The sequence below is a fragment of the Hippoglossus hippoglossus genome, chromosome 3, assembly GCF_009819705.1.
Source record: "Hippoglossus hippoglossus isolate fHipHip1 chromosome 3, fHipHip1.pri, whole genome shotgun sequence".
Classification (NCBI taxonomy): Eukaryota; Metazoa; Chordata; class Actinopteri; order Pleuronectiformes; family Pleuronectidae; genus Hippoglossus; species Hippoglossus hippoglossus.
The window spans coordinates 8,509,750-8,532,132 of NC_047153.1; the positions used below are offsets into that span (position 1 = coordinate 8,509,750).

Sequence of the window (22,383 nt, forward strand, 5' to 3'; positions counted from 1 at the left end):
GAGGTCCCTCAGTCTCAGTCTGGTATGCAGCCTGTGTCTCAGCTCAGTTCAGCTCGACTCGGCTCAGTTTAGCTCAGTTCAGCTCGGCTCGGCTCGGCTCGGCTCAGCTCGGTTCAGTTTTACTCGGTTCGGCTCGGCTCAGACCGGGCAGCAGCGGCAAGTTCCTCCGTCAGACGTGACGTCGCCGCTCGTCTAAACTTGGCCAAACTTCCCTCTCGACTCTGGAAGAAAACACCGAGCAGCAGGAGCCTCAGTGTCCGGGCGGGAGTCTCGGAATGTGCGGACGCTCGCGCTTCGACGCCGCTTCTCTCCGCCGACATGTCGACCCGGAGGTCCCGCCGCAGCGACTCTTTCTCCGTCGTGGCGACTCTTTGTGTGGCGGTGTTACTGTGGAGGAGCTGCGTGTGTGTGGAGGACGATGAGGTGCTGGAGAGGAACCAGCTCTCGGAGTTTTACAGTAAGTTCTTCATCTGCTGCAGCTGCTTCTCCTTCTAATGGCCTCCTGCTACATGACTCCTCACATCTTCCCCGTGTGGAGTTTCCCTCGTGTTTTCTAACGTGCAGCAGTAAACCGGACAGTAGATGTGCGTGAAGAAAACCGATTAATCGTTACGACATGTTCCTCGTCGTGCTGGGCTCAGGGGTTGTTTTGAAATGACCCAGTTCCCTGGAGGGTCAGTGAACCTCTCACAAGACGCCTGGTGGCCTCTGGACAGTTTGAGTTTTATTATCTGTGAGCAATCATAACGTTTTATTATCTGTGAGCAATCATAACGTTTTATTATCTGAGAACAGTCATAATAAGACGTGATCATAATACAATCATCATGACACACAAAGACTTTTATTTACTTTTATTCACCAAAACCAGATTTTCAACAGCTTCTGGAATTAATTATTTAAAGGAAAACACATTTTCTAATTATCTCAAGAAAACCCTATTGTTTTGAATAGATAGATGTTTTCTTAGAGTATTTCAAGAAAATCATCTTTTCTTTATTAGCCTATTTTAAGAAAACTATATATTTTTTCAAATACATTATTTCACGAAAACCAGATTTTCTTGTATAGATTACTTATAGAAAACATTTTTCAAAATAAAGTATTTCAAGAAAACCACATTTTCCTAAATACATTATTTCAAGAAATCCCTATTTTCCTTTTTTAAAAAGTCTTATATTTGGTTTATATGTTATAGACAAAATATCTGATTAATCCATCAAATAAATAATTCAATCCTTCAGTGTGCAACAGTGACCTGGAGGAAGAGAACACTTCTCCAGCTGTTTATCTCCTTTACATTTGTATACAATGAGTATACATCCTATTTTGTCAGGATATCCACTGACACAAAGAGAATAATTTGTTTTAGAAGATAAAAGGTTCCTCTAGATCTTAATCTAGCTTCAATATTTCATAAATCTGTTGAAATACAGATCTGTGCAAAGTATGGCTTCGTTTTGGTGGAGAAACATTAAAGAGGTGAACTATAAATATGCATAATATCATAGAAAGACACTTTAGGCCATACAATTTATTAGGCTTTCCCTTCTTGCTTACACATGTCCATCCATCTTCCTCTCTCTATGGTACACAATCACATCACGTCTTCACTTCCTCTTCTGCATCTCCCACCCCTCTTCATACCTCCCTCTCCTCTGCTGGACTCACCCTCCTCACCCTGCCCCTCAACAATCTCTCTCCAGAAAAGGGCATCTTCATCCTGGAGAGCGAGCCGCTGAAACGCTGCGTCACAGTGGACCGCACCAACCTGGTGCTGGAGGACTGCGAGTGGCCGACGCGCCGCATGCTGTGGAAGTGGGTCTCCCAACACCGCCTCTTCAATGTGGGCACCAGCACGTGCCTGGGTCTCAACATGTCGGACACGACGCAGCCCCTGGGCATGTTCGAGTGCGACATGGCCCTGCCCGTGTTGTGGTGGCGCTGCAGTGGAAAGATGCTGCACGGGGCGTCCCAGTGGAAGGTTGCCGTGGCCGGACGTTTGTTGGTAGTAAAGAAAAACTCTCATCATGTGTGGAAAAGGTACAACACAGCTAGAGAAGGGCCCTGTTCGTATCCATATGAAGGTAAACACCTGAAATATCCTGCATTTTAATGAAACAGCTCATCGGTATTTTAAAATCAATGCCGGGTGTTTTACTTGCAGATATCCACACTTTGTTGGGGAATGCACATGGCATGCCCTGCGCTTTGCCCTTTAAATACAACAACAAATGGTTCCATGAGTGCACGAGTGAGGGGCGTGAGGACCATCTGCAGTGGTGTTCTACCACTACTCGCTATGACGAAGCTGAGAGATGGGGCTTCTGTCCGGTCCAAGGTAAAACACAGACACTACAGAGGCAGGAAGAAAATTGATGCAAGTATGTGGACACCTCCCCACATTGTAATCCTCCCATGCACAAGTCCAAGGCCCACAATGTAGAACTGACCTAAACACAGCCCTGAACCTAAACCTGTAACCTTTAGGACCCTGATCGGACCTGGTATTAACATCTGTCCCAAGTGATCCGATCATAAGTGGTCAGTCACGTTCCCAGCACCACATCCGGATGTGGTGCTGGGAAGCATGTGGCCACATTCTGTTCGCTGTGTGAACACAAATTCATCCCGAGCCACATATGAAAGGCCGCCTTCTCAGCTGGCGTCCCCTGACCCGCTGAAGTTTCCACCACATTCTCTTTCACCCAACATCAATAATCAACTCCATATCCCTGCTGCAGCTGAATAAGGGGCTATCCCAGTTGGCACATCCTAAAATCTTGTCGAGGGAAATGTTTCCAGAAGTTTGGAACACATGAAAGCCCTGGAACCTGGATCATAGAGATGTGTAATAATTGGGTGGTTGGGTGTCAACATACTTCTTGCCATATAAAAGGAGTTTTTTTCCCACTGAGATTTGTTTAGTTAAAACTCCAAATGAACCATAACTTTAAAACTCTAAGCATTTCTCCTGAGGCGTCTGGTGATGGATGGTTAAGATGCATTCTGTGATCACAATGTCCTTTGTTGTCTCCCTTCACCCTCTTCCCATACATACAAAATAATATCATGCCACCTCTTCACATATTAGTTTCCTTTTGCTTTTTTAAAAATCATACCTTTATTCATAGATTCCAGTTGTGAGCATTTCTGGGAGTCAAACCAGGAGCTGCATGCATGTTACCAGTTCAACCTGTACACCATCCTGACCTGGAGCCAGGCGCAGTCAACCTGCCAGGCCCAAGGGGGAAATCTGCTCAGCATCACCAGCTTGGCGGAGCACAGGTACATCAGAGGTAGGTACCTGGTTGGTTTAAAGATTACACAAAAAAACTACGAGTAGATTTTCATGAAACTTGGTTCAAGGATGAGACAGAAAATCCCATAAAATGTCTGCACGGATCCACAAACATTTTTCACTGATTTGATTTCCCTGGGAATAATTCATGGATCTTCTACTTTTGTCAGCTGCTGCACAGTAGTAGAGTGTGGTGCCAAAGCAAACAAAGGGCTGGATGTAGTGTTTTTGTATCACTATCTTTAACATTGCGAGATAGGGCTCCCATCAGAGATATGTGCTGTGTTGAGTTCTATTCCAGTTCATCCTGTCTCAGATTAAGTTTCCTCCTCACCCTCTGTCCCTTTCAATTGTTTTGTCTTCTTCAATGACCTTTTGTTTAATTTATCACTGTATTCTGCTCAGATGGGATTTGACATCGTTCACAACATGCATGTTTTTGTATCTTGCCTTAGATCGACTGGCAAGTGTGGGAGTGATGGTGTGGATTGGTCTCAACCACCTGAAGAACGGTCGTGGCTGGCAGTGGTCTGATGGAGCACCTCTGTCATTGGTCAATTTTACCACAGGTACCGATTATTTCTTTGATCCAGGGCCAATAATTCTGAGTATCCTTGACAACAGCTTTATACTTGTAGCACAATGATTTCCCACACAATGCAGTGGTTATGATGGTTATTCTCTCTGGGCAATGAAATCCATAATATGTATAAATGTGCAGTTTGTGGCAAATGGATGCTTCGAAGTTTAATAAACTTTGATGAAAAGAAAATTGGTTGATTTAGGCAATTATCATTCTTATTACAGTTATTAATAATAACTCTTTATCCTCCCATCACTGTGTTCCCATCAGCTCTGCCTGCCAGCCCGCTGAAGGACAACAGACAGTGTGGAGTGTACAACTCGGCCTACGAGGGTCACTGGCAGAGCCTCTCCTGTGAGTCTGCGCTGCCTTACATTTGTAAGAAAACACCCAACAACACCAGGAGAGCCGAGCCACTGGGTGAGACACACACACACACACACACACACACACACACACACACACACACACACACACACACACACACACACACACACACACACACATTAACACCTGACAAACTGCTCCCCTTCATCCTCACAGGTGTCTTGACTGTGTCAGAGGAAAATTATTCGTCAGAGTGCACATTGTGCTGGAAACTTTTTTTTTAGCTTGTGGGCTGAACAGCTGCACTGCACCTGGGGAGTGAACTTCTGACCCGTCTCTCTGCAGCGCCTTGGGCGGCGAGACCAAAACAATGTCTGCTGTGAATGTGTGTTGTTATTTTGGTCTGTGCTCTTCTGATTTCTCCTCCTCGCCTGGTTGTTCTTCCTCTCACAGAGAATTGGCAGTATATCCATACGGAGTGTGTGAATGGCTGGTGGCCTCATAACGGCTTCTGCTACCGAGTCCTGTCACAATCAGAGGCAGGAAGCTGGGAGGAATCTACCGGGGCCTGTAGCACTCAGGGGGCTAACCTCACCAGCCTCAACTCGCTGTCTGAGGTGGAGGTGCTGCTGAAGCTGCTGGCTAACTGTAAGGAGCATCGTGCAAATACAGATGCATGATTTTCTGTTTGATACTTTTGGGATATATCAACACTATATATTGGTGTAAATTCCCTTTTGTGTACGTATATCCGTGTTTCTTAGTTTCTGGGGACGGTCTGGAGGTGTGGATCGGTCTTCGGAAGTGGGCGTCATCGCCGGCTGTGGAGTGGTCGGATGGCTCACCGGTGACTCTCACTCTCTGGCATCAGTATCACCCTCCTCGCAACCTGACGGATGCAACGCTCTGTGCCAAAGCAGACAGGAAGGTGGGGAACCTTCAGGGTGCCTCAGGGCCAACATACAGAGACAAACAATCATGTACACATTCACATAGTCAAAGACAGTCTTCTGTTAACCTGAACCCAATGTCTTTGGACTGTACACGGGGAGAACGTGCAAACTCCACACCCCTTAAAACGTTAAATGTTCCATAATTTAAGACAAAGCAAAGCATCATGTGGCTAATTTGAGAAGCTGGAACCATCAAATAACTTTAACGGAATGATATGATATCCAGTATTCATTTTGTTCCTGTTAAGTAGTTGATTAATCATCAGATTATAACAGATCCTCTTTCAGTGTTTGTAAGCGTTTGTCGGTTGTTCTCCTTTCACAGAAAGGTACCTGGCTCTTAGCATCATGTGACGAGCGACTGCCGGCTGTGTGCAGAAGACAGAGCCAGAATCCAGGTCATCCCTCTGGATCCTGGGACGAGGATTGTCCTGAGGTAGGAGCACGAATGCACATGCACATTTTTTTAGATCCACTGGCTGAAGTGCCTTTGAGCAAAAAGAGGAAACTCAACAAAAAACAACCTTTCTCATTATAAAACTCAAAAATTGTCTTAATTGTCATCTGATAGGACTGATAGGACTAACAACAATGTGGTACATCAAAGAGCAAAGGTCACATCTACAAGCACAAGATGCATATCAAGGCCCAGCATGAAACCACATTTACTTTCAATAGAATCACATTTTTATTTCGATCTGCACCAAACTGCATAAAACTCAAAAATATCAGTCCCTTTAACATGCCTGATTTTTCATCAAGAAAAATTCAGAAAAAGAAAAATTCACACCATGAATTATTCTCTGAGAAATCAATGCAAATGTTTAAAAAAACGCCCTCACAATGTTAAAGAAAGTTAAAAAATATCCTGCATCCGCCCCCTGATCTGGACCTGCACCAAAATCTATTATTAATGGGTTCTTCCCGACCAATACCACATCCGTCCACCAAGTTTCAGACAAACAAACAAACATGTTCCTGCACATGCATGAAAACGGCTGATGTGTAAAGTGTTGCTCTCACACCGTGAACACTTCCTCCTAGCTTCTCACATAACTGAATGATTTGGAAGAAAATCCGATTTGTTGACATTTTAATTCTGTGTCCACTGGACCACACGGATGACGTGCTGAGCTGCATTACAATAGCTCCATACAGAGCAGGACGTGCACCAGGAGGAGCAACACGCCTGCTGCAGCTCGACTTCTGAGCACGTTGGCCCCCCCCCCCCCTTCAAAAGCACAATAAGCTGATTCACTGGACTGCTGACGTATTGTCTGGCATTCATGTTGCTCCTCGACTCTGTTTACAAGAAAATATCAGACTCCTGACTCATCGGGCTACTTCTCTGGAACATGAGTCAAAAATATGGCCCTGCAGGCACAATATGAGTGGACATGCTCGAGCAGTGGCTGTTAATCCCCGTGCGTGTTTTAAGCAAACAAAGCTATATTTTCCTCTTTAATCTCGATAGTGTCTGTGTTGTATGATAGCTCAGTGCAAGTGAACGATGTGAAGTGGTTCACTTGTTGTTAAAATGTCTGTCAGTGGGATAAAAGGATTTCACACTCCAGTTTTAAAGACAGACTTGAATTGTAACTGTACATAAATGTTAGTGTTGGCCTCTGGACCCCAAGCATGGAGAGGACGGGGGGGGTAGACGGGCGACCACACCATCAAACACAGACGAGGACTGGGTGGATTTGACAATTTTTCTGTTGTAGAGTCAACATTATTGTTGAGTTTTGGAACTGATCCCAAAAGGACAAATTTAAGGTTCTTTAACTACAAACTGAATATTTATTTTGAGCGGTGTGGCTCTGTGGATGTCACGCTCAGTCACTTTGCTCCAGACAGATATCTCAACAGTGATTGAATAGATTGTTAAATAAATTAATGAAGACGAGAGGTTGGATTTCTAACGACTGGTGATCCTGTGACTTCCCCTGTTTTGGTTTTGAGTGAAACTGTTGTTGCTGTGAGATGTGCTATAACACACAGTCCTGAGGGGATTCATTCTAACACCTTCTCTTACAGCGCCATCATCCGGGCAAAATTTTAACTTAGACAATATTTTGGCTGATGAAAAGATTACTGTTGAAGCAGAAGCGAAAGCTGATTTAAAAGCTGTAAGTGAACCAGATCTCAAATCTCACCAGACTGGATAATGCTGTAAGAGCCACAGTACTCAATAGTTTGACTAGTGAACTATGTTTGTGTTGTTGTTTTATTGTGTTAGAAGAAAACATTCATATTGTTATAGCCTATGACAGGTGATGGTAAGATTGAGAGAAGTCAGTGGAGGTTTGGCTCGACACAAGTTTTTCCCTGTGTGGTATGTAAAGGAGTAAAAGAGTAAAATCTTCTTTCATTGTAGATCTGCAGCTCATTGATTCATTCAGACCCTCCGGACTCCGATCGCTCTCTTTCTCTCTCTATCTCTCACTCACGCCAACACACAGAAAAGCATTGTCATCAGACTGGATCTGTAAACTCAGACTGACTTGTACAATATAGAACAAGACTGCAGCATCTTTATAAATACTACATATATGAAGTTGTTTCATTAGTGTGTTATTTTATTTTTCAGGGCTGGAAGCGACATGGTCACTCCTGCTACACGGTGACGAGCCACGAGCAGAGCTGTGAAGATGCACAGATGGGGTATTACTGCAAGGCTCCTCTTCTTACTGTGGAGAACAGGTGATTTATTGTGTACAGGATTTATTAGGGTGACTTGTATAATAAATTCAGTTTGTGGCAACAAAGGGTCTCTGTCTCCTCACCCGTCCTCTTCGTCACGTCGGCAGGTTCGAGCAGGCGTTTGTCAACAGTTTGCTGAGTGAGAGAGGAACCAACAGTAGCTTGTATTACTGGATCGGCCTCATGGATCACAGGGAGACAGGAGAGTACAGCTGGCTTCTTCACAACAGTTCCTCTCTTCCTCTCACCTTCACGAACTGGAACAAACATCAGCCAGGTAGCCTGTTTTTGAATGAAAATATTATTTGCAAATCACAACTCTGTGTGTTTACGCTCCTTCTGTCCCTCTTCCTGTCCTCAGCCAGTAGCGGCGGCTGTGTTGCGATGTCAGGTGGACCCGCTCTGGGTCACTGGGAGGTGAAAGACTGCAGGTCCTTCAGAGCCTTGTCGGTGTGCAAGCAGAGTGTGAGCAGTTACCACGATCTCCACCTGCCAGAGCACCACATCGACGCTCACGCCCCCTGTCCCGCAGGCTGGGAATCACAGTCTGGGCTCCTCGACTGTTTTAAGGTTGGATCATCTTTTCTCTCTGCTCCTCTCTCCTTTCTGTCCTGAGTCAAGTTTCAGATTCATCCTCTCAGCTTCATCACTTTTTTAATCAGCTTGTGTGAGGGGAAGTTACTTAGATTAAACCATAGAGTGAATTTAAAGATGACACTGAGTAACACTTCAGTCAATGACATAATTTGGAGCCAGATTCTGCACAGTAGTGATGGAGGTGTGGAGCCCTGGTATCATGATCCCATCTATGAACACGCTCGTCCAATCGCGAGTCAGTTTCAGCTTTCATTCATGACGTTTCTCTCTGTTTTATACCATCAAATAGCAAATTAAAAGCAAGCTCACCGGAGAAATGAAGACTCAAACAATTTTCCCAGGAAATACACAGAATATAAAAAACAAAAATACACAGGATTATGTGCAATGTATTCCTGCAGTTTGTTGTCCACTGATCCTGTAGCTCTGTGCTGACAGTATGCGTTTGCTCCTCTAGGTGTTCCATGACGAGAAGGTCCTGATGAAACGCTCGTGGGTGGAAGCAGACTTCTTCTGCCAGGCCCTCGGGGCTCAGCTCGCCAGTTTCTACCACTATGAGGAGCAGGTGTTTGTTAAGCAGCTGCTCAGTACCATGTTTGAAGGGTTGGTACAGCCCTCTGGGCCTCGTACATGCAGGAATGTTACATAAACTGATAAATGCATCAGTTGAGACAGAATTAATTGTTTTGTACTCTGTCACAAATGATTATGTTTCTACAGGGAAAACACGACTTAAAAAAATCACAGAGATTAAACCTTTTCTTCCTAATTGTATCTTTTGTAGAATCAAGTGAGCAATAGTGTCGAACTATATTTTGTATAGACTGTAAGATAATATATAACATATCCATTTGATATATCTGACTATATATCTCAGGAATCTCTACTGGGACCTTTGTCCCCATCACAGGACAGTAGTGGCTAGTTTTTCCCCAGCTAGCATTTCTACTATTGTCCTTGCTTTGTTTTATTTTCATTCTCATTTCATCACTCTATAAAGTGGCCTTTAAAGGCACAATATATATATATATAAGTTATTATTATCATTCGTAATTTACAAAATTGAGAGGCACTATACCACGTAAACAATTACCTATAAAGTTATACGATTTTTCTTACACTGATTATTTATTCCCACACAACTGGACTGAATTCTTCCATAATGTGCTGGTGAAGTATTTTAATAACTGTTGTAAAAGTTCAAATCTGAAAAGGGTTTTGAGACTTGCTCCATGGACTTGTGTTGCAGTGTGATTTTTCTTCTGCTCCTCTCTTTTCAGAACGCAGGGTCGCTGGTTCTGGGTGGGTTTAAACAAGAGAGACCCTGAATATCCCGGAGCCTGGGAGTGGTCCGACGGCTCCCTTGTAAGCCCACAGTCAAGTCCACTAATGTGTCTCATTTACCATCATTTAAGTTCAGATTCATCCATTACAGGATTTTGTCTTGTGCAGGTGGTGACGTCCTTCATAGAGGATAAGAACGAGGAGGACGACAGGAGGGACTGTGCCGTGTACAGTGACCTGACCAACGTTCTGACGCCGCAGCCCTGTGACACCAAACATGAGTGGGTCTGCAAGTTGCCCAGAGGTGAACACCCTCACCCTCACTACTCTCCACACTGGCTTAAAACGATCAACACCAGACTCCTCTCATAGGATTTCACTAAACTCTGATCTATTTCGCAGGTGAAAAACTGAAAAAACCCTACTGGTACACTGAGGGTGAGTATAATACTTGAATTCTTTGCTTTTGACAGACACAAACTTTGCAATCTGTTGAAGTGTTTATGAAATAAAGCAAACTAGGAAAGATATGACCGTGGTTTCTAAAAATCTACCAAAGAAGACTCAAGGTGCTGAAACAGCTTTTTATTAGCAGCTAACTGAAAATGATAATCATTTATACACTTGTAAATGTGTTAGTATGAACTTAATATTATACATATCTTTATTTCTACCCCTACCTCTACCTTTTTGGGAGTTTTTTCTTTATATTGACATTGAGTCTTGTTGTATGTTGTTCTGTACATTCTATATTCTACGCAAAGTATGACAACAATCACTTATATATCTTTTGTTATATTCCCTCAGTCTTCACTACATATGTTAAATGAGTCTGGACAGATACGGATGTAATAATTGTAGTTAGTCTTGAACTTTAAAATAACATTTGACTTTAACACGGGGTCATATTTCTTTGTTAGTTTGTTAGTTTGCTGCCAGTTAGTTTACAGTTTGTGTTCCTTGTTTTTTAAGTAAACACAAAGTCATTTTTTAAACATCCAAGGGCATCATTGAATGGAAAACAGCACCAGCCCTAACAGTACATCAATTCATTATAGCCACTGTATTATTTTATTAATTAAAAAAGGGTCCTGTTTTAAGACTGTCGTCCGTGCTCCGCCGCAGAGAGCGAGCCCTGGGTGTTTTACCGTGGAGCGGAGTACCTGCTGGCGAAGCAGCCGTTTGACTGGGACGCTGTGTCTCTGGCCTGCCAGATGATGGGATCCTACCTTCTGTCCATTCACTCCAGGGACGAGCAGCACTTCGTAAAGGAACGCTTGCGGCGGGTGTGTTACAGCCGCCATTCATATACTGTTCAGACTCCCAGGAATTCAGTATTGTTACTATTCTATTCCATTAGATTCAGTCTTGCTATATAAGCTGTTTAAAGCACCTTTTTGTGCAAGTTAAGTGATTTACAAATGACAAATGAGAATCTGGTGATAAGAGAATGTGAATAGTAAAACAATTTGAGACTAATGCACACACCATACGAATAGCAGTATAACTTATGTTTTACAGTACAAGTGTGTCTAACATGATTATCTGTACATTTCTACGTTAAAATATGATTAAAACATATAGGATGTCAGTAGTTTTAAAAGTAATACATGTTTTTCGTAATGTTTAATTTCTAAAGCAAACTATTTAAAAATATTTTTTTCATATCAATAACTACTTTAACTAACAGGACAATTCAACTTATTAACAAAGTAGAAACTTGTATTTAGAAAGTCAGTCTTTGCTCATGTTAAAGCATAGTATTAGCTCTAAGTGCACAGCCAAAGAAATGTACACGTGCTTGAACAAGTGTGAACACAACTGAACAAGTGTGAACACTCATCCCTCATACAACCTCAAGTGTTTACAGACACGCACTGAAAAGCTGAAGCGTTCCTCATATGTTGACACGTTCATGCTCGAGCGCCTTCGCACACAGGGAGCAGGAAAAAGGCAGATTGTTTGGCCGAAGCCTTCTGGACCCGACTAAAGAAATCTCTTGTGGTGTAGAGGCTTGTGAGGGATAAAGGGAACAAAACGAGGCGATGAAAGACAGTGAAGCACTTGCCAAGGAGAGCGCCTGAATGGCCGCTCATGTCAGAGGGGCTCTGAAAAGACATCCAGCCCAGTGAGGAGAGGATTGCAAAGGAGGAGGGTTAAAGTAAAGTTCTTTTACCATCCCTCTCTCTCTCTCTCTCTCTCTCTCTCTCTCTCCTTCATTCAGCTCTCCCTGGGCCCGACTGAGTGGTGGATCGGCCTGTCCGTTGGGCAGCCAAGAGAGGAAGTCATGTGAGTACATTTAGGAGCTGTTCAAAAAAGATCAATGAAAATGTTAAAAAAACACCCTCACATTGTTTAAGAAAGTGGAAAAAAAGTACTTTATCCACCCACTGAACTGGATGCGTATATCAAAATTATGATTTATTCTTTCCTGACCTGTACAACATCCTTCCACTAAGTTTTGTGGAAATCCACATGCAAATAAACATGCAAGCCAACATACAATCTGATAGGGGCGAAGACCTCTTTGGCGGATGTAAGAAATGAGAAGCTTCGGAATATATATATGTATATGTGTGTCTGTGGCCAGTTAAAACATCCATTTTTATTCTGCCCTCTGCAGGAAAAATTCCATGGCAGGATTCAGCATAAATTCAGTCGATACCACTTTTCCTGTGCGTGTTCACATGATCACGTTAAACATAAAGTTTTAGTCGCAAGCAGGCGTCAGTTTAATACCAGCCCTGCTCTGTAGAAGCTGAGTAACTGACCCTCTCTTAAATCATCAAGACATCTAGACTAGTATTTGATTTCAAATATATACATTTTCATGCATCTTTCACATTTTGTAGATTGTTGCTACTATATTGGGCGATAAAAGAAACAAAGTTCTTGTTCAGTTTCATAAAGATCAGAACATCCGCTAGGACGCCAACAGAGTATCTCTGCATTTGTTTGCAGGTGGACCGACAAGACAGAAGTAGACTTTCAGAACTGGGCTCAAGAGGCGGCTGGCCAGAGGAAAAAAGGGATGTGTTTCACCATGTCCTCTTCAACGGGTAAACACATGCACATGCAGAATAACACACTGATACATGCACTGTGTACTTGCACATGCTAGAATAAGGTGAGGTTTTTGTGGCGTGTTGCAGGAAAGTGGTCAACGAATAAATGCAGCGATGTCCATGGCTATGTGTGCAAGAGAAAGACTGCGTCTGTGTTGGAAACGCCCAGGGAGCCGCACTACATCGGAGGATGTCCCGAGAAATGGTTGTACTTCGGACACAAGGTTCAGACACGCACTTGGACACACACACACACACACACACACACACACACACACACACACACACACACACACACACACACACACACACACACACACACACACACACACACACACACACACACACACACACACACACACACACACACACACACACACACACACACACACACAGAGTGCCTCAGGTTGTTGTAGTATCTGTCTGAGAAATTACACCTAAAGCGAAGCCAAAGTGCCTGAAACTTGTATTCTCAAAAATGACCAGCTGAGGGCGACTCCACTGTTTTGAGAAAATAAGTGCAGTTAATGTCTATGAGAAATGACTCTACTTCTCACTTGATTTATAACATCATTAGACATTTTCCAAAAGAGTTCATGGTTTCAATCTCTAGTTTCAAATCTTCCCTAATACAGCATGATGTTCATTTTGTAAATGTTGTTCCCATTTAGACTCAAATAGTCGATAAAGTACAATATGCATTGAGGCGTGGATACCATGTGATTGACAGCTAGTACCGTCCAATGGGTGAAGGTGGAAGGTGTGGGATTCTTGTCTTTAAATCACAATATAGTAAAAGACACTTCCTGTGACATAAAATATTTATTTAGCAGACAAATAAAGTACATTAATAAACACAAATGTCTTTATATCGTCTCACAACTAGCTTTATACTGTATGATAAACCATTTTTTTGGTTCATATAATGCTAAGAAATCCAAAGTGTTACTGTTTTTCGAATGACTACTGAGAAGAGCGACACATTTTACTGCGTTCCCTCCACCGATCAGGTCTAAAATAGTCACAGCCTCTGGGACTGAAGCAGGATGTTTATATTTACATACAATGTTCCTAGAGTGAAAAACCCCCAACTGATGACGTTCAAGCTGAGTCAACCTCAGTTAAGACTAAAACCATCTGATCTTCTCTTAACTCGTCGAGCTTTAGATCTCAACGTGCAATTTTCTTGTAAATATATGATGACTACAGTGTTCAAGTTATGCAAATGTTTTCATTTGCATAACTTATTTGTTGATAGGAATTTTTTATGACCAAATTTGTATTAGTTCATCTATAAATTATAATTATATGTATAATATATGCATGCATGTATATACACACAATCTGATATAAGTGAAAAAAATACAAATTTATTAGAATATCAAATATGTACACATATATATATTCATACATGTGAATACAGTAAATATCCAATAATATGCCAAGATGAGTGTAATAGTTTGACCCAATTAAACATTTTAAATAAAATTTATTGGCGTATTAGATATATTCTTAACCTTAGCCCCCAGCAACTTTCTTAGTTCATATCAGATATTGTGGGAAAAAGAAAAGGAAAATATATTTATTAAAATTTTTTTTTAAAAATACGTTGCAAATTTAGATTTTCTTCAGTAGCAAAACATTTTCCATAAGACAAATCATCAGGTAGAAATTTAGTTAAAAATATAAAAGTAACTTAATAATAATGTGGACATTCATTCATGTATTACTCTGCTGCCCCAGATTAGAGCCACTGCCTTCAAATAGATTTGGTCTTTATTCTTTGTTCTGCACAATAAACTAAATTTAAAGCCTTGCAGCGATGTGCGTCCTTCCTCTCCTTGAACATAAAATATGGATGGATGTCCTTTTTTTAATGTCTTTATTAGAGCGTTGACAGGAAAGAGAGGGAAGTGACAGAGATGAGAACAACATAAAACAAAGTTTCCTGGCTGTGGTTCAAGGTTGATGCCTAAAAGCCCCAGTCCATAAACACTGGTGTTAAAGCATACTGTTATCAACCACCGTTATGAGCACAGTAAAGAAGTGAATGTCTTGTGTGTCACCTTATTTACCTTTAACCATTAGAGGCACCTATTAGACGAGTTCTGGCAGTGAGAGGTAAATAATAATTAAATGAATAATTTTATATTCGTGTGTGTGTGTGTGTGTGTGTGTGTGTGTGTGTGTGTGTGTGTGTGTGTGTGTGTGTGTGTGTGTGTGTGTGTGTGTGTGTGTGTGTGTGTGTGTGTGTGTGTGTGTGTGTGTGTGTGTGTGTGTGTGTGTGTGTGTGTGTGGGGACAGTGTCTCTTACTTCACCTGCCTGATAGTCCAAAGGACGGAAAGAGTTGGAAGGATGCCCAGTCCATCTGCTCCTCTTTCCAAGGCTCACTGGTCGCTATAGAAGACGAGATTGAACAAGGTAGAGAACAGTTCACCCACCTGATGACATACAAACATCACCAAGACAAGATCAATTTGTTTAATGTAAAATCTTATTGTAAAATTAATGTAAAATTGTCATTTTCCTTTCCACCAACATTTCCCCAGCCTACATCACCATGCTGATGCAGGGCAGCTCTGTAGGCGTGTGGATTGGTCTTGGTGATGGAGACATCATGAGGTGGACCAATGGGAAATCAGTCAGCTTCACCAACTGGTCTCCAGTTGAACCAAAAAGCTTTCTCACAGTAAGCTCCTGTGAACTGACCCGACTGTTGGATATCTACTTATTTGTTGTGTGTTATTATTATTATTATGTGTATTTGTGTCGATGTGAAGTCGACATCTAACTGTGTCAATTTAGTTTTTAAGAAAACATGTTTTTTTGGGGTTGTTTTTAATACCACATTACATATGATCCTTAGTCACTGGACCTTTGAGCAGCTAGTCAAAGCACAGACTGTTTATAAAGATGGACGATGAGTTTCCACTTCCTCCCACAATCCAGAAATGTAAAATATACACAATACCAACGCTGCCATCTTGCACTGGGCAGCGAATCATGATGTTTCCCTGTTTTTGTAGTATAAAGTAACTAATTAAAATCAAAACTCACATGAAAAAATAACATTTGTGGCCAATACTGCAGCCAGCCACCAGGGGTCGATGGGGAGCCGACATCTTTATATACAGTCGGAGTCAGGGGGTGGGGATCAGAGCTACAGCTTTGTCATTGCGACTGGTACAAAAACAGATCATTCAACCAGTAGACCGTGAGATCCAAGTCCTCTAAGACCTGGTTTTAACAACCTGTGCAAACACCAAACAGATCCTGACCTGTTACATCAGTGAGCTGAGACAACATGTGTTCACGAAATGGGTTTGTGTGCATCTGTGTATTTATCTGTTGCATATTCACTCCTAGGAAAGTGACTGGCTCAGTGGATTCGCCAAAGAGCCTTTGTGCATCGTTCTGTCCAACAACCACAACTTTCACCTGACGGGAAAGTGGTACGACGAGAAGTGCAGTGAGACTGGGTATGGCTTTGTCTGTCAAAGACCTCAAGGTGAGATCCTGTTAGTTATTCTCTCTTTGGTTTTACATTTGTCATTATCTGTCTTTCATTGCCTCTCTGGGGGTTTTTCAGCACACCTGCTTTTCTCCTTTTTGCTGCCAGCTTTTCTCTTCAGCTCCAGCTCTCTGATGCTGAATGGCCTTTCATAAGCTTCTCCTATGACTTCTCCTTTTATCTCTGCAAGTCGTAAAAAAACAGAACATTTTGAAGTAGAATAATGAGCCGTGACGGGTGTTTGTTTTCACAACGATGAGAAATTTAAGAAAATTAAAGCAGCACTATGATACTTTTACCGAGCAACAGCGCCCTCTGCAGCCACACGTGGTGACTAACTCTGTTGGATTCTGTGTCCGAGCGATGAAATGGGTTTTCACGTGGAGAAAAAACAAAGCCAATCAATCTCTTGAACAGAGCCTCTCACTGTGTAGTCCCACTACAGGTGCAACAACTTACATCGATCTCATTGTGTTTCAACCTGATTTATTACACTTTGGTTTGCCTATTGTCACTGAACAGTGTATTGTATTGATCTTGATGTAGATCTACATGTAGTTTTCCCTCTTTATATGTGAAACTATTCCTTTGTTGACATGAGTAACCGTCATTATCGTCCTTAAAGGGATAGTTCACCCAAAAAATGAAAATTCACTCACTATCTACTCACCACTATGCAGATGGAGGGGGGGGGGGGGGGCTGAAGTGTTTGAGTCCGCAACAGTGTTGCAGCCAAATACAATTGAAGTCAATGGTGACCAGTTCTTCAAACGTAAAATTGTCACGTATTAGATTTGGCTGCAAATCCTTTTTGGGTGAACTATCCCTTTAAGTAATCGTCCTGATCTCTATCTCACCCCCCCCACCTCTCTCGTTTTGTTACAGATACATCCAAACCCCCCACCCACTCCTATCACCACCCTCTCCCTGATAATATTGAGTACAGGACCCGCAGCTACAAGGTTGTGTCTGGCAACATGAGCTGGTACGACGCCATGCACTTGTGCATAGAGAATGATTCTGACCTAGTGAGCATTACAGATGCCTACCACCAGGCTTTCCTTACTGTCCTTGTCAATAGATTGGCAGTCCCCCACTGGATTGGGCTGTATAGTCAAGACGTATGTATCCTCTTTTCCAATATGTACTGCATGATTCTGCAACGTGTGTGTCTTCTGTTTGTTTGCGCCAGAGATGTGGTGTTGTGTGTGTTTGCTTTAATACAGTTAGTTTTTAAAGGAATAGTTTGAAACTTTGGGAAATACACTCATTTACTTCTTTTTCACAAGACATGTGTACGATCGATACCACTCATGTCTGGATGGTAAATACGGAGCCACAGCCAGCAGCATTAATATGTTATTACTTAGTTTTTTTAAAATTTCTTAGTTTAACCAAAAACCATCATATTGTAGTTTACAGGAAGCAGTGGTCTAATATTCTCATTGTAATGTTACCGGTGGCGTCTAGTGTTGGGTGAGTTGTGATTTGATGAAATTTGATGAAAATCTTTATTAATATATAACTTTAAGCTAGCGAGTAGCAGCCAAAATGTCACGTACCTCACCCATGGAGTAGGACAGCAAAATGTAGATGTTTATCCTAAGTTAAATAAATACAGTTAAGTTAAGCTACGCTAAAATATGATAAGCTTGGATAAGACAAGATAAATTAAGATTTGCTAGCTACGCCAAGATTGCATTGGCTGTAGGAGAACATGAGTGGGATTGTTGTGTAACTTTCAGCAAGAAATCAAGAATGTGTATTTGCCAAAAAACTATTTCTTTAATTCTGGTTATTGAGCATGAATTGCAGAAAATACTCATCAGCATGCATGAGTTTAATTTTAAATTTTTGAGTTTAAATTTTTTGTTTTTCTTTAATGAAAGCATGGTTTGTAAATGACACATGACACATCATCAACATCTTAAACTGGCAAATGTTGCCTGTTCTTAAAATGTGTTTAAGATTTTTAATTTCTTTAGATTAATGTGTACACACAGAAGTGTTCTGGCTCGAATAAAATAGCTTGGAACTAAATCTTACTAGAAGGAAACATGTTACCCACAGGTCTGAAGTATAAAGATAAGTGTTACAAAATGTCACATTTTTTTAGTTTAGTTGCCCGTCGAAGGCCAGCCAGTTGTCTCACGTGCCTCCAGGAGTTTTTTCTCCTGGCACTCTATCCACAGACACGTGGTTTCTAAAAGTCAGATTCATGTATCACGAGCCCTCATGGAAAGTCTTAGTCAGAGAGAGAAGTGAAAACTGAGTGAGAGAACTGATGTATTATAAGTTATAAACAAAAGCTGGGGTACCTGTAGAAATTGTTTTGTTTAAATGTACATGATTTTTGTTTTATTTTAACTTGGGCAGTTCAGCCCAGTTATTATTACACACAGTATACCAAATCACCTGCTGTTACAAGCTACTGGTATAACTACCTCTAGCTCTAATCAAACTAATAAGCAAGCTGTTGTGCATGCATAGACCGACATCCACTGCTGCATTATAAATAAACAGTGTTACAGGGAGAGTGCTACCACAGCTTGCGACCTCTTGACTGACGTCCTTGTGACTGTGCTTCCTTACAGAGTGGCATCAATTACCAGTGGTCAGATGGCAGCGACACTGTGTACACCCACTGGGACGCAGCCGATGACGATGACGACTTTTTGACAGGAGAGTGTGTGTACATTGATGTGAACGGAGGCTGGCGGAGAGCCGACTGTGAAACTCCGCTCCCAGGAGCCCTGTGTCACGTCTCCACACCGAGTCAGTGACACTTCAGTGAAACAGGAAAATCTGAGTCTCGACACTGCGTCTGTTACGTTTCTGTTAAAAAACAACAATCTGCCTTTTGTCTCCTCCTCTCCCAGGCAATAAACCATTTACCTCCTACGAGGGAGCGTGTCCGTCCACGTGGGTGAAATTTGGACACGGCTGTTACAACTTTGAGCCTGTGGTGGACAAACTCACATTTGAAGAGTCGAGAGAGCACTGCAGGCAGAAAGGTAAGCGTCCATAAGCTGTGATTTTGATTATTGATTACATGTTTTATTTCCAATTTGAGTTTGTCTGGATGACGATGATATGATTTAAAAGATAAATTAAAGAATTGGCTGCCACATGGAATGCTTACTCCCCCTACAGGTCAAATGGTGGAACTGCTCAGAAAAAGGTTTAGGTTTTAGAAAACTGGTTTAATTTTTACTTTGAAGGAAATTGATAAAAACAGTAAAATCCTTTACAGTCTCTATGTAAAGCTGGTTTTATATTGACTGTCCAAACATGAGGGTGGTTTTTAAAAATCGTATCTAATTCTAAAGAAGTTTTTAAATTTTCCCAACATGCCAATCTGTTCCTTTGAACTGCACAGTAGTGATGAGTTTGTTGTTCTTCTGTCACTTCCCAGTCAACACCTCAGATGTCCTGACCATTGAGAGCGAGACAGAGAACCGTTTTGTGCTGGAGCAGCTGTGGTCATCGGGGCTGCGTCACCAGACCGTGTGGTTGGGAATGCACTTCAACATCGACAGTAAGAATCCATTAGTCTCCCTCTACCAATCAAATGATCCCAGTTCCCGGCAAACCCACGTTTTTATCAAACTGTTCCCTCTGTGCTTTTAGCTGATTCTATGTCCTGGGTGGATGCTTCACCTATGGATTACACCAACTGGCCTAATAAAGCCCCAGACTCCAAGCTGCTGACTGCAGATACCTGTGTGACCACCAGCGTGGGTGACGGTGTGTGGCACCTGTCACGGTGCAATGAGCGGCTCGGCTTTGTCTGCAAAACCATCTCAGGTAAGTTGATATGGAAGCTATGGGACCTTCGGAAATAATATTGGTTTCCCTGCGTTGAACACATCCAACTTTTTTCTAGCTTTCTAAAAAATGATGGTGTCAAAAGAGACTGAAGAACAAACTCAGACAGATTCCAGAATAGTTCATGTATCTCAAAGTTGTCCACCTTCTGTGTTGACGTTTTATTAATTTTATTATTTTTAAGGGATCAGATTTTATTTATGTCTTTCATACTGTTAGATGTGATTTTATTTCAAGTGAGTATAATTACTTTGTCTTGTCTATGTTTGGGTGATCTCGCCAAGACAAATTTGAGTCAACTTCATTGATATGACAAAAACACATTTTGAAATATATATCTGTGTATATATAAAATGTTGACAAAATTGCTGGAAATGCCCATCAACATAATTATGTAAAATAAGGTTTTCATATGGATTCTATTGATAATTATTAAGATGATATATGATAAGATATATTAAACCTCACTGTATGTTTTCTTTTGTAGATGGAAGTTCTGAGGTGGAGGTGGAACCACTGAATGGTAAAGTGCACTTTCACTTGAACGGTTAATGTGTCCTGTAGCTGCCATAAGCACAAGTGCAGTGCTACCTCTGCCAAGGAGCTGATGTTTTTGTCTGTTTGTTATTTATGAGGATTATGCACAGAGTACTCATCAAATTGCCGGATCTGCACTTTCCCTGACATTGTGAGCATCTTTCAACATTTTCATTGATTTCTCAGGGAATAACTCACGGATGTTGATGATAAAAAATCTGGGATATTTAGGAGACTGATATTTACGAACGTGTGTAATTTAGTGGAGATCCAAATAAAAATGTAAATGTTTTAAATTTGAATCATCCTATCGTACCATGTTAAAGAAATAAAAAAATTTAAAAATCCAGAACTAATAGGTTATTCTTTGTGTCATGAACCACCTCCAAATAATTCCATGGAAATCAGTTCTGTAGTTTTCGAGTAATCCTACTGACGGACAGAAACAAATGGCAATGAAACATAACCTCCTTGGCAGAGATAAAAATACATCTGTCATCTTCATACATGTAATCAACTAGAGGGTGATCATACCACACATTAAAACAAAAGCATGAATAATGTATGTTGTGTGTTACAGGTTCACATCATGGCGTCGTTGCTGCAGCAGTGCTGGTGGCTGTACTCATCTTTGCCCTGCTGGCAGGAGCAATGTGGTTTGTGTACAAGAGGAACACTACACGCTTTCGTGGGATCCCGATTCTGGGAAGTGCTTATTACAGACAATCAGGCTCCCAGTCTTTAGAGTCAGATGGAAATGTGCTGATGACGGACCTGGAGGCTCACTCAGGAGAATAGCACTCAGTGACTCCCCCTTTCCTATTTCAAAGTGTTCTCCATCTCTCACCCGCTTCACCATCAGGTACGAATGCCACAAGACACTGTAAAGCTGTGACGCTGACTCCTCAGGACAGTGGTGAGACGATGACGGCCAAATGTTTCTTTCGTTAATCCGAGGAAAGGATCCCAGTCAATCTCAGTCTGCAGTTTTCATTTACTCAAACCATTTCAATGGGACATGTTTGTGAAGATATGTCCTGTGTTGACACTGAATATAATGCATTTGAAGTTCTGTTGTTTGAAGTAGATGAACAAAGTTCACACAAATGAAAATGTTGAAGAAGGGATGCTAGCGATCTTAAGATTTGTAAAGGAGTTACCGAACACTTGTTTGTTTTTTAGTAGGAGGATTTAGTGTGATCGGTTAACACTATATAGGAAAATAATTTGAATAATAGGGAAATGTTTAAATTAATAATATTCAACCAGGTGGGGAACTCATGGTCTACCTGTCAGGGTCAAAAGAAACGTACATTGTCATAAGTAACCGACACATTGATGACAAAACTGAAAAATATACAAATTATATTTGTGATGTCATTTTGTACATTTAGTTGAGAATCCAGGAGCTGTAAGAGTTGTACATGTGCTACAGCAGTCAGTATTACTTATTAGTGTTACTTACCAGTATTTTTTTTTACTTAATTTTTTAATATACTGCCTGTGTATGGATAACAGTGGTTTCTTTTTCTATATACATTCATCTGACAGAACATGTGTGAGGCATAACTGATGATTTGATTTATTTTTTTCACTGTTGTCTGTGGATGTAAAGCAAATTATGAGATGTATTTTGCACAACTCTCTCTGTGTTTCTAATAAATTTAAAAGTAGGCTTAATGGATGAATGTTT

At 41.5% G+C, this 22,383-nt stretch overlaps 1 protein-coding gene across 1 annotated transcript; it reads left to right on the forward strand.

Annotated features, from left to right (window-relative positions):
- The first annotated feature begins 151 nt into the window (after nucleotides 1-151).
- On the forward strand, nucleotides 152-22,365 carry pla2r1 (phospholipase A2 receptor 1). Its single transcript, XM_034579516.1, has 30 exons — nucleotides 152-457; nucleotides 1,707-2,087; nucleotides 2,168-2,341; nucleotides 3,135-3,299; nucleotides 3,757-3,870; nucleotides 4,155-4,304; nucleotides 4,665-4,859; nucleotides 4,976-5,139; nucleotides 5,490-5,600; nucleotides 7,755-7,867; nucleotides 7,975-8,144; nucleotides 8,229-8,437; nucleotides 8,922-9,067; nucleotides 9,745-9,829; nucleotides 9,917-10,052; nucleotides 10,151-10,186; nucleotides 10,874-11,034; nucleotides 11,973-12,037; nucleotides 12,710-12,807; nucleotides 12,901-13,037; nucleotides 15,118-15,235; nucleotides 15,364-15,503; nucleotides 16,181-16,322; nucleotides 17,211-17,446; nucleotides 18,920-19,100; nucleotides 19,205-19,339; nucleotides 19,741-19,863; nucleotides 19,956-20,132; nucleotides 20,641-20,676; nucleotides 21,271-22,365. The coding sequence occupies exons 1-30, from the start codon at nucleotides 319-321 to the stop codon at nucleotides 21,486-21,488; spliced, it is 4,455 nt and encodes a 1,484-aa protein (XP_034435407.1). The 5' UTR covers nucleotides 152-318; the 3' UTR covers nucleotides 21,489-22,365.
- The last annotated feature ends 18 nt before the right edge of the window (nucleotides 22,366-22,383 follow it).

What these genes read in the sequence shown, in the direction of transcription:
- pla2r1 (XM_034579516.1), top strand. Translation starts at nt 319, where the DNA reads ATGTCGACCCGGAGGTCCCGCCGCAGCGACTCTTTCTCCGTCGTGGCG. An exon ending in GGGACGAGGATTGTCCTGAG is followed by an intron (nt 5,601 to 7,754) that starts GTAGGAGCACGA and finishes TTTATTTTTCAG; the next exon opens with GGCTGGAAGCGACATGGTCA. An exon ending in GTGTCACGTCTCCACACCGA is followed by an intron (nt 19,101 to 19,204) that starts GTCAGTGACACT and finishes CTCCTCTCCCAG; the next exon opens with GCAATAAACCATTTACCTCC.